At 36.6% G+C, this 12,608-nt stretch overlaps 1 protein-coding gene across 1 annotated transcript; it reads left to right on the top strand.

The window, feature by feature from the left end:
• The first annotated feature begins 2,753 nt into the window (after positions 1 to 2,753).
• Positions 2,754 to 6,400, top strand: LOC144706923 (hexokinase-1 protein). Its single transcript, XM_078580012.1, has 4 exons — positions 2,754 to 2,913; positions 3,672 to 3,751; positions 4,636 to 4,699; positions 6,153 to 6,400. Exons 1-4 carry the CDS (start codon positions 2,803 to 2,805, stop codon positions 6,174 to 6,176), a joined length of 279 nt encoding a protein of 92 aa, XP_078436138.1. The 5' UTR covers positions 2,754 to 2,802; the 3' UTR covers positions 6,177 to 6,400.
• Positions 6,401 to 12,608: the final 6,208 nt, after the last annotated feature.

The following is a 12,608-nucleotide window of genomic DNA, read 5'->3' on the forward strand; positions in this document are numbered from 1 at the left end:
GTGATATATGAAGTGGATAGTAGACGATGATCGATGAAGATTGATGATGATGGATGATTATGGATATGATATATCTAAGTTATTGTGTTGAAGTATAATCAATGTAAGCAAAATTATTTTATGCACAATAAAATCAAATTCTTTAATGCACAAAACAAAATTGAAAAAAAGTTTCAAACAATGATGAAGATGATCATGCCATGTTATGGGATACAGATTAAAATAAGTTGATTTTTAATTTTAAGTTCTTTCTGCAACGGCACATAGGATAAGTTCTTTCTGCAAGGGCGAAGTTTACGAGTAGGAGCGGAGAGAAGGCGCGAATTCATGAGCGGGAGCGAATGGAAGAAGAAAATGTTACAAAGTAAATGAATAACGAATGAAGAACGAGACAAAGAAAAGAAAGAAGGTGAATGCTCCGCTCCTAAAGTCGTGCCTCTCTCTCACTTTTTTAAGGATGCAGCTCCGTGGACCGCTCGTCGGGCCTGATAGGTGGTGGTATCACACCCTTCTCAAAGGAACCCTGCGTGACACTCTTGTGTCATACGGCTCCGCCCTAAAATCTGGACCTCCTCGTTCCCGCTTTCGCGTCCGCTCATAAACTCGCGCCTTGAAGCAACCTGTCCTCGCATGGAGGTTCCAAATCATTCATTCATTGACAAGGTAGCTTTAGCTATTTATTGATTGAAGCGGTAGAAGCTAGTCACCAGAAGCGATCTTCCGGCCCGGTAAGGAGGCCTTTTTTATGGCGCGGAAGCTACCACTATTCAAATGATTTACTTCATTTTTTTGTTCTTTATCCGGTTTATTTTTACTTGACTTTATTTATTTATTTAATAACATTTTGAGGGGAGAGTTTACGAGCAGAACCTTTGGTTGTCCGAAGGTTAAGTAAAGAAACGTGATGCTAATCATCCACTTAGATGCAATGTGTGACTTTAGGAGCGGGAGCAAAAGAAGAAAGGTGCCTGTCTCTAGCTTCTCTTTTGGGTTACGCTAGATCCGGCTTATGAAAGATAAGCCCTTTTTGAATCCAAATTCTTATACAATTAAATAGCTAACGTGATACCCGGAGGCGAATTAGAGAGAGTAAATCCCCTCGTCTTCAAGGGCATTGCAACTCCCAAACAAGGAGCTATATGAATTCTTGTAATACGTAAATTACTCCAATTTATCCTTCAGATAAAAAGGAGTTCTTTACTCCAATCCAAAGAAAACAATAGTTGAAATTTGTTTACCTCCTAGAGAAAATCATTTCATGAAAAGTAAATATGAAATTTTAAAAATCATAAAATTAAAAAGTATGTAGAATAGAGTACCCCAAAATACACAAATGTTGAATACCATAAATACCCTCAAATACATCCCCAATATTATTTTTAATAAAATCAGCTCAACATTGTGATTTACAAATTAATGCATGACAACTAAAATTTTGTTTGGAAGCTAGAAATATTCATAAATATATGGAATAATTTTATTTTAAGTGAGATAATAGCAAAATCCCTACTTGAAAAAATCCCAAATTAAAGCTCAAGTTGAAATAGAGAAATTGGTAATACTTTGGGGGGAATTTTTTTTAAATTTAGAACAAAAATAATAAGAATAAAATATGATAATAAAAATAATTCTCATGTTAGATTATAATTAAATAAGATCAGATGCCTAATTGATCTAATTCAGGCCAGTTCCATCAAATGAAATTGAAACCAAAATTGCACCTGACTGGGGGAAATTTCAAATGGAAGAAGTTTTGATCAATTAAATTGGACTCAAACAAAAAATAAAATTTGGCGTTTCTCTATTTGACAATGAAACAATTTTGGATGTTATTTAATAGATAATTCATTCTAATTTTAAATTAATCAATCAAAAACATTGCTAACCGTTATTCATTACAGAGAAAAAAATCATGAGAGCGGGGTTGATCCCCAATAAGCAAAATCAAGGATTTGGCATCAAAATCAAAGCGGTGAAAGCAATATATATATAAGACAGGTAATTTTACCAAGGTATGGGGGCCACAACTTCTTTTGTGATTGTCGACAAGCCAAGGAAGCTTAACAAACCAATATTGTCTCACGTGACTGAAAAATAAGAAATTGGGGTTGAAATGCCATATTAATTCATGCAAAAATATTAATAAATTTCTATAAGACCGCGTCATGAGGATTTAATCTATTAGGAGAAGTCCTTCAAACAGATAATTTAAAATGCATTTATATTTTTAGTACTTTTATCATATTTTATGGATGAAATCTAATTTAGCACAATCAAAATTGTGAAAATTTTCTTAAAAAATCTACAAATGTGAGAAAAAATTGATAAATTTCCTTAAGATGGCATTAAAAAATGGAATTTTAAAAACGGCTATGTATCTTTAAGACTTTCATGATACTTTATGGATTAAATATAATTTAGTGCAAGCAAAGTTGTGAAAGAAAATTTTAAAAATTTACAAATGTGAGAAAACATTGATAAATTTCTTAAGATGACATTAGAAATGGACTTTAGAAATGGCTTATGTATCTTTAAGATTTTCATGATACTTTATGGATTAAATATTATTTTTAGTGCAAGCAAAGTTGTCAAAGAAAATTTTAAAAAAACAAAAAACAGGAGAAAATATTAATCATTTTCATTCTTGCCCCCTTCACCATCGTCATCCGTCCCGTCCCGGGCGTTCCCTACACTTCACTACCAGCACAAAATCTTTGATAGTGAAAAAACAGAGCATTAATGCGATATAAATCTTTGTTTTCTGTCAAAACCAAGGCTTGATTTCGATTTCGGGGTGGAAGAATGAGTTCAAGGCCGGTTCCCAGGAGATACAGCCCGTGGGGACTGCCCGACGGCGACACAAGGCAGCCCCAAGCGCATCGATGCAACGACAGAGCCGAGGATGTCATCCAGGTCCCAATTCATCCCGCGAAATTCAACTCTTTTCATCCATTTTCATCGATTTTACCGTCTAGATTGATGCCTTGGCGCGTTTGCATTGTATTCACAGTGTAATTTCTTATTCAGATTTTCCTGGTAGTCATTTTTCTGGTTGTTTACTACTTTGATCTACCCATTTGGGTCTGTTACTGGACGGGGTCATGCGGGGCTCAAGAATGCGGGATTTATGCTTATGGGTACTTGTGCTTTAGTTTGAATATCCAAAGATTTCATTAGTTTTTATATTGTGATGAGTTTTCTTGGCTTTGGCTTGGGGAATCTCTCAGAAAATGAATTCCTATTATTGAGTGCCAAAGCGCATGGATAAGCTCACACCAACCCGTTCATGTTTTCGGACCCAATTTGGGATTTTCCTTGGAAGGTGTTGGGAAAAAATAATTTTCACATATTATTCATTTCGATGATTAAAAAAAAAATCATTTTGTACCCTTCGCTTTATGTGAAAATGGGTCAGATTCTGCAGGATCAAAAGTATGAAATGGAATAAAAGAAGAGGGAAAGACAAAAATGGAAATGAAACAAATGAAATCGAAATTGAGATGCTGTTTCGTTTTTGTCGGAACTCATGTAATCATGCATGAAGAGTACAAAGGATGTCTCGTTTGTGTTAAATCTGATAGAATTGCTGCATTTTTATATTAAGAAAAACCAAGGTTGATTAAAGAACAAGGTTGATATATTTTGGACGTCTTTGCATTTGAACTTTGCAGGCTTGCTTTGAAGGGAACCCATTTAAGACTGTTCCTGGCCCTTTCAAGCTTTTCTGGCGATGCATGCGCTCAAAACCTGGGTAATTTCCTCCCGACTCCCTTATTAATTTCGGGTTTTTTATTTATAAGTTTCCATGTCTTTGCCATTTCAAGGGATCGCTTTGCGTCGAACCTCTTGTTTTGAAAATCAAAAAGATCAATTGGAAAGTTCTGCATCCTTTCATTTTGCAGTATTACTTTTTCCGTTTGTCGTTTTTAGTTTTTGTAACATACGCTTCTTAGTTCTTTCAAGTTCAGTTTGGTTATTTAAGAGCAAAATATATTACGATACCAAAGGGTGAATAATTTCTTAAGGATGGCTGCAAAACTAAATTACTAAAAGAGAAAATGATATCTCTTTCTTTGCCGAGAAGAACTGGAAAGAATGAAACTTAAAGTAAATGGTGCCATGAGGGATTACTAAAAAGCATCATATTTGTTGTATTTTATTAACACCTTACTTGATTCTATGCATTGGTTTTTATTCTTCATATGGCGTATTCTAAACACCTTACTTTAAATGAAGTCTAAGGCTATGTAGTTTCCATTTTGTATTTTATCATCGAGATAAAATTAAACTAAATGGTGTCATGTATGAATAGTTTCAGTAGAAACGTCATAACATATGGTAAAATACGCCATCTAAATGATTATTTAAGTAGTACCATTCCATGCATTTTCTCTTCATCTTGATGTATACCTTTAATCATTTTTTTTCAGTAAGATATGTAATTCTCCTGTCAAATGGTCTATGGATGAACAAATATTGCAAGATCATATTTCACGTTGTTTTTTCCTCATCAAGTTAACTGATAGTGTAGAATCATCATATATTTCTTAACTGCCTACCCTCTTACCTTTGTATCATCCCTTTACATGGTTTCTTGGAAACCTCTAGATTTCAAACCGGGATATTCGTGTGCAGGGAAGAACCGACTGAGCCCTTCTTCTACTTGGACCTGGATCCACCACAGGGAGAAGAGAAACTTGTATAATTGATCCCCAGCCAAATAAATATGCTCGCTTCTAAATCGATTATCTGTTGATTTCTGTTTTTTTTTCAATTCCAGCGCATGGATTAAAATAGAACCCCGCTGTTTATTTCAAGAAAATAACCTGAAGCGTCATCTCCTATTCTTCATGCATGGACCTCAGAATTTTTGAAAGCTTTCAAAGCTGTTTATTTCAAAGCTTTTCTGCCCTTTCAAGCAGCTGGAATTAGAATTTTTATTTTTTTCATCTCTAAATCAAAAGAGATCATCGACTCCCGTTTTATTTCCAGATAATAACCTGAAGCTTCGTCTCCTATTTTAGATGCATGGACCTGAAAAAAGGAATAAGAAGTTCGTTTCACCTTTTTCAATGAAATTCGTAGCTTACATTACTTACTGACAGATTTTTCTCTAATGCGATGAATTTTTCTAATCGTTTTATATACCTTCGATCCATTATGTTAAAAATCCCACAGTTTTTATTTATGTAGATGTCATGGTTTAGTACAAGTAGAGTTCATGCAAAGAGAGTAATTAATTAAGTATATAGGTATATAATTGGATTATTATTTGTGCATTTCTGAAATGTGTTTAATGTACTATATAGAACTCCTTATGTCCATGATAAGGGTAATAGTGGAGGGCATTAATTTAAAAGCAAATTGCTGTAGTTACATTATGCAAGTAAACCCTGTGGTATGATCCGCAAAAGTTGTATGGTCTCCTATGTAATCCCACAGTAAAGGGTAAGAAACTGCCTCAATTTGATCAATGTTCCACATTCAGCTACATAGATGAAAGGGGTTGAGAGAGACGAGAGAGTGAAGTTCCTGGAGTAGAGAGAAGAACAGGATCATGGAGACAGATCACCCCTCCTCTATTTGACCCCTTGTGCTCAAGGTGTTGTGAGGTAAATGCCTAGATCAAATCCTGGTTTCTTGATATGGTAGACCCTTCATAACATGCATCTTCACAATATTACATTTAAGGCGTAATGCTCATGATTATGATATACTAATATTTTCACCATTACCGTGCCATTTCGCTATCTTAATTTTTACTTTATTTTAAGGTTAATCATCTCTTTTATTCATTTTTAACCTTTCTCAAGGTCAAACCATTTGAAATTAACCACATTTATTAAGTTTAGTTCTGTCAGAACTCAAATGGATGAGCAAGGAGGTAAGGAGAAGAACAAGATTAGAACAATCAAATTCAATTTTCAAAGTTGCCCTTGCTTGACCCATTTGTCTAATTATTTATTAAAAATAGCTATTGTTGTAAAATAACCATTTTGTCTAGTTATTTATTTCAAGTGGGAGTTGTTTAGAGAAGATGAAAAAAACAATGGAGAGAATTTCATTTTCAAGTTAATTGTTTAGATTTTTAATATTCCTAGGTCTCGAAAAGTAATATATATGTGTTTGTGTGTGTGTGTGTGTGTTTATAGGGGGGGCCTCATAGTAGCAGCTGATGTGGCTGACCTATGGAGTGGTGCCCTACCAAGTCAATGCAACATTGGGCCCAATGCGGCAGCACCTACATTGTGTAGGGGTGGCCCATAGGTAGCACAGAATTATGTCTTCCAAAAGCTCTTCCGAAAACTAAAATCCAAATACCACCATTATATACTCTTCTAAAAACTTAAGTATTTCCATATGGGATTATCAGCAAGGGACCTCGTCAAGTTTTTATTTCTTTTTATGTCCTTTTTATTTTATTTGTATTTCTTTTAAGTACATTCTATGTGTAAGTGTCTAAGGCCCAGATAGTTTGGGCTGACTATGTAACTCATAAGACTATGGATGCGAATGAGAAAAAGGTGAGGTTTCTTTTTCAAAAACCCTAGCAGACGAACCTCGCTCAGGAAGCTCGACCATGAGGGAGTTGTTCATTTTTGACATGGTATCAGAGCTCCAGGCGTAGGACGCCCAAAGGAGAAATCCCTCTCCTAATCCTCTATTGGTTCTCTCAACGGTGAAGGAGTTCTTGTTCGGCGGAAGTCTTCATCCGTGGTTGACATACCAACGCAGGGGATGATTCAAGCTACGATAGAAGCCAAGAGCAGCCCTGTCGAGCACCTGCGGTGGATATCTTCTACGGCTGAGTGATGGAAAGCCAGTCAAGGCTTCACAGGCAACTATATTGCTTCCGATCCAGGAAGCCAACAACAGAAATCCGATTTGTCTCGAGAAGATCTTATCAACACAGGCGACTGACTCGCAAATATGGCCGCGGAAGCAAGCCAGGAAGTTATTGTTCAGACTATAGAAGCTGGATGAGAGACCTTAAACTAGGTAATCTTTCCTATTGTGCCGGAGACAGTCAAGTTTAATGGCTTTAATCTTCTTGATTGGAGCGAATATGTTGCGATGGTTCTCGAGGGCAGAGGACTCGATGATCACCTTACGCATGAGGTCGACCCGAGTAACCCAAGATACATAGCCTGGAAGCGTGAAGATGCAAATGTCCGTTATTGGCTACTGAGCAGTATGGCTGGAGGTCGATTCCAGAAATATCTATATCTGAAGACGACGAAGAAAATTCAGGATCATCTTCAGAAGAGTAATGTGAGAAAGAGCCACACATGGTGAATATTTGAGCTGGTTACTAAGGCAACCACGCTGGTGCAGTGTGAGATGTTAGTTGCAGAATATGCAGAAGAACTTTAAACTCTATGGCTAGTGATTGATCATTTCAGACCAATAAAAAATCCTGAGGAGTGGCAATCAACTCTACAAGATTGAATGTTTAGATTCCTGATGGGACTAAAACAAAGAATATGAAAGTTTATGGTGTCAAATTCTCAACCGTGAGCAAGTACACAACTTGGAAGAAGCTATTCAAATTGTACTTGATGAAGAAAGTCGCATCAAGTTAATCCCTGGCAGTGGTCAAGATGAAGCCAGAGCAGGATTCTTGCCAAAGACGAAGCAACCAAAGGGAGCATCGTGTGGACGTGAAAGTGCAAGCAAAAAATATGACAAGAAGCCAGCAGAAGATGATCAAAGCCAGAAGGGTCAAGGTGGCAAATATAAGTCCAACCTCCAGTGCTCCTATTGTAAGGGAGAAACCACACAAGGGAATATTGTTGGATAAAATCCATACCTCAGACCTGTCCAAGCGCATGCTATAGATTCTAATGAAGCAGATTCAAGTACCAAGGAAGGACAAGCAGACGGTGTCAAAACGATTCATATCGAAGAATATGATAAATTGAATGAGGAATTTGATAAGCTGAAGACTATGATCAGCTCTATATCTATGACCCGTGCGGGTGAGACAATTTTTTATTCGTCTAATATATATTCCAACTGGATTATTGATACCGGTGCCACAGATCATATGACTCCCTACTATAAGAAGTTTCATAATTATGCTTTTTATGAAGGGAGTAGATGCATGTTTACTGCAGGAGGAGAGATATTGCTGGGTACTGGGATAGCCGGCGTTAAAATTGCTGATCTGGGTATTATTAAACAAGTCCTACATGTCCCAAGACTTCGGGCACAGCTCATATCTCCTCAGAAACTTGTAAAAGATTTACATCTTGTTCTTACAATGACATCTGATGGATGTTTTGTTTATGACAAGGCCAAGAACCTGAGGAATTCACCTTTTAAGGAGAAGAATGGGCTAGCGTACCTGAGCGACCTTGTTGAGGAAGCTTACACATGCAACTGTGATGCTTGGGAGCTGAGTGTAGCAAACAGTTGGAGCACCTTAAGCTGATGCACTATCGTCTTGGACATCCATCATTTGAACTTTTGAAACTCATGTTTCTTGTGTTCTTTAAGAAAATAAATTCTTCCCATGTCTTGTGCGATATGTGCCAATATGCTAAACATAAGCTTGTGCCCTTTACTGGGAAAGGAGAACAAAGTACACATCCATTTTATCTCATTCATTGTAATGTTTGGGGTCCATCCTCAACTACTTTGACGGGAGCAAGGTGGTATCTTATATTTGTTGAAGATTGTACCAGGCTAACATGGGTTTATTTATTGAAATCCAAATCTGAGGTTGCTGATGTAATTGGCAATTTCTTTCGCATGGTGAATAATCAATTTGGTATCTCTATCAAGCTGCTACGGTCGGATAATGCCAAAGATTTTTTCAACAAGATCATGTCATCTCTATTTGCTCAAGAGGATGTAGTACATGAATCATCTTGTGTGTATACCCCACAACAGAACGTGGTAGTAGAAATGAGGATAGGTCATGTCACTACAATGGCTCAATCATTGCTCTTACATTATGCAGTTCCCAAGAGCTTTTGGGGGAAAGCTGTCTTGACACCGGTGCATATAATTAAATAGATTTACCATAAAAACTTTGGACTATGAAAGTCCTGTAAATCTGATGATGAAAATTTATCCACATGCTCGGTTGAAGACTGATCTGACTCTAAGGATATTTGGTTGTACAAAGTTTGTGCATATTCATAATCCAAGAGATAAATTCAGACTTTGAGTTGTGAAATGTGTGCTTCTGGGTAATTCTCATACTTAAAAGGGGTATAAGTGTTATGATCTGTCTTCAATGAGAATGCTGATATCAGCGGATGTTACATTTCATGAAATTATAAGTTTCTTCAAATCACAGAAGAATCTGAATGAAGAAATTCGTGAGCCACCTCTGTCTGGTGTTCAGAATATAACCATGAACAAGACTCAAATCACATCAGATATTCGAGATGAAGGACTTCCAAGGACTGAATATGATCAGGAAGAATCATCAAGTGAAGCTGGTGAGAATAAAAGTGGTGAAGTTGAAGAACCTGTAGAGAAGAAGCAATAGACACTCTTGAACGATCAGCTAAGGTGGAAGAATATGATAGTGGATGGCCTATTGCTCTAAGGAAAAAGGTAGTGTACTCAGAAGAACAAGTATCCACTCTCCAATGTGGTAAGCTATCAACACTTGGGATGTGGATACAAGTTTTTTATTACAGCTCTCAATTTCATGTCTATTCCAAGAATGCATGACGAAGCACTCAAAGAGATGAATGGGAACAAGGCTATGGATATTGAGATGAAGCACTAATAAAAAATAACATCTGGGAGATTGTTGATGCTCCACTTGGTAAACGTCTTGTGGGTTGTAGATGGGTGTTTACTGTGAAATATCAAGCTGATGGTACTCTTGAAAGATATAAGGCAAGACTTGTAGCCAAAGGATACACACAGGCTTATGGAATTAACTATGGAGAGACCTTCGCCCTAGTTGCCAAACTCAATATGGTACGTATTCTGATTGCATTGGCAGCTAACTTTAATTGGGCATTATTATAGTATGATGTAAAGAATGCATTCCTTCATGGTGATTTGAATGAAGAGATCTATATGAAGTTACCACCTGGATATGATAATGCTGAATCTGGAAAGAGGGTATGCAAGTTGAAGAAAGTACTGTATGGACTTAAATAGTCCCCAAGGGCATGATTTGGAAAATTCTCATGTAGCTTGATCAATATGGGATACAAACAGAGCAACGGTGATCACACACTGTTTGTGTGATTACACGCTCCAAGTCACAAACAATATCAATATTACTTGTCTATATGAATGATATAATTATCACAGGGGACGATGAAGTTGAGATACTTTCTGGGAATTGAGGTGGCATATTCTCCACATGGGATATTCATATCACAACATAAGTATATTATTGATCTTAAAAAGAGACCAGAATGGGTGGGTGCAAGCTGTCCTATGTAACCATCAATCCCAATGTGAAATTGGGTATTTGTGAAGAAGAACCGTCTGTTGACAAAGGGCAATACCAAAGGCTGATTGGAAAAGTGATCTACCTCAATCATACCCGACCTGATATAGCATTGCAGTCGGGCTATTGAGTAGATTCATGGACAATCCTAGGAAATCTCATTTAGAAGATGCCTACAAAGTAGTGGCTTATTTGAAGGGGTCAGCAAGCCATGGAATTTTGTATCAGCATCATGGAGGAGCAGACGTTGAGGTATACACAGATGCTAACTGGGGAGGATCACTGATAGATAGGAGTTTAACGTCAAGATATTGCTCATATTTGGGAGGAAATTTGATAACCTAGAGGAGTAAGAAGCAACCGGAAATTTCATTATCCAGTGTTGAGGCAGAATATAGAGCATTGGTGAAAGGTATTTGTGAGATATTGTGCATCAGAAATCTTCTCACTGAACTTGGGCTGGAGCAAAGAAAGCCTGCGGTTCTGTATTGTGACAGTAAAGCAGAAATTGATATTGCCCACAACCCTGGTCTACATGACAGAACAAAGCACATTGAGCTAAACAAGCATTGGATCAGGGAGAAGATCGACCGTGGTCATGTTCTGATTAAACAAATCAGATCTGCCAATCAAATTGCAGATGTCTTTACCAAATGGACTGACGAGAACATTGTTTGATCACATATGGAGCAAGCTTGGGATCAGAACCATCTGTTCACCAGCTTGAACGGGGGTGTCAGCAAGGGACCTCATCAAGTTCTTATTTCCTTTTATTTCCGTTTGTGTTCTATTTGCATTTCTTTTAAGTACACACTATGTGTAAGTGTCTAAGGCCCAGTTAGTTTGGGCCCACTATGTAACTCATAATACTATGGGTGCGAATGAGAAAAAGGTGAGGTTTCTTTTTCAAAAACTCTAGCCGACAGACCTTGCTCAGAAAGCTCGATCGAGAGGGAGTTATTCTTTGTTTTTTGACAGGGATTAATATCTTTGAATCAGACTTTTTTTCTTTAAAAAAAAAAAAAATATCTTTGAATCTTGCGCCGGTACATAACAAAGAACATAAGACATTGGATGAAGATCTACTTATCAGGGCTTGTTCAATAAGTCAACCACTATACACTACATGATGTGCATGACATGGCCTCTCTTCTAGTGCAACGTGGCATCATCTTGAACATCTTATTTTATCTAAAGAATGGACGACCAAGATCTCTCTCATTCATTCATATGAATGTATTTGAAGTTTTTCTCTCTTAACAATAGAGAAACATTCAAAACTCTTGATCGACCAAACCCATCATCGTGTTGATTAGAAATAGAAATATTTGCATTTTTACTTTGTGACGCTCATCTTGGCGTAAAAATCTCACCAATCCATCAAAATATGACGGAGATTTGTCAACAACAAGCCAAAAGACTTCAAGGGAAGAATGAGGTGATTCGAGGCCTAATTTTGGGGAGTTTTAGGTTGAAAATATATAACCTTTGGTGCGCTTGATTTACATCTAGATATTTTTGCATTTATATTACAAATTTATTGAGATTTGGATTGAATCATCGCCTTTTTCTCATATTTGTTGTGATTATTTATGATAACTTTGTTCCAAGATTTCTCAACCCAATATTTAATTTTAGTGGCAAGCAATGCTTTTTTGAACCCTCCTTCCATTGGTATATAATAACTGTAATGTTGTTGAGATTTGACACCAAAATCTTTGCTTGATCACCACATCCTCATGCGAGTCCTTGTTTTTAACATGGATTTCCGATAGCCATATATCAGCACTCTAACCTCCAAACTTAATCATTTCCAAAGCATAGACCTTTGAAAATTGATATTAATTTCGATATTTATCCAAAAATTCTTTTATTTATATGATAATTATTCTTTCTCAGTCTAGTTTCTGAAAATATAATTTTCTATAAAAAAATTTTACCATTTTCACTCTCAATTCATCTAAAGTCATAGGGTATGTCAAAGTCACCGCTTTAAATTGTCCATTGATTTTCTTCCTATTTTAAAAAACAAAAATTAATCCGTATGATCCTTTGACTATTCCTTTTTCCAAAAGCATAAATAAAAAAATCTGTAAAAAATAATTAGAGGATGTGGCCAACACAAGCATGTGTTCACTTTCTCATTAAATTTTCATATTATTTTTAATTCAATTTGAAC

This window comes from Wolffia australiana, chromosome 8 (assembly GCF_029677425.1).
Source record: "Wolffia australiana isolate 7733 chromosome 8, ASM2967742v1".
Classification (NCBI taxonomy): Eukaryota; Viridiplantae; Streptophyta; class Magnoliopsida; order Alismatales; family Araceae; genus Wolffia; species Wolffia australiana.

Bases quoted from the DNA above. Each gene is read 5' to 3' on its own strand.
- LOC144706923 (XM_078580012.1), top strand. From the start codon at position 2,803: ATGAGTTCAAGGCCGGTTCCCAGGAGATACAGCCCGTGGGGACTGCCC. The intron at 3,752-4,635 runs GTAATTTCCTCC...ATTCGTGTGCAG, and splicing joins TGCATGCGCTCAAAACCTGG to GGAAGAACCGACTGAGCCCT. The intron at 4,700-6,152 runs GTATAATTGATC...GTGTGTTTATAG, and splicing joins CACAGGGAGAAGAGAAACTT to GGGGGGCCTCATAGTAGCAG.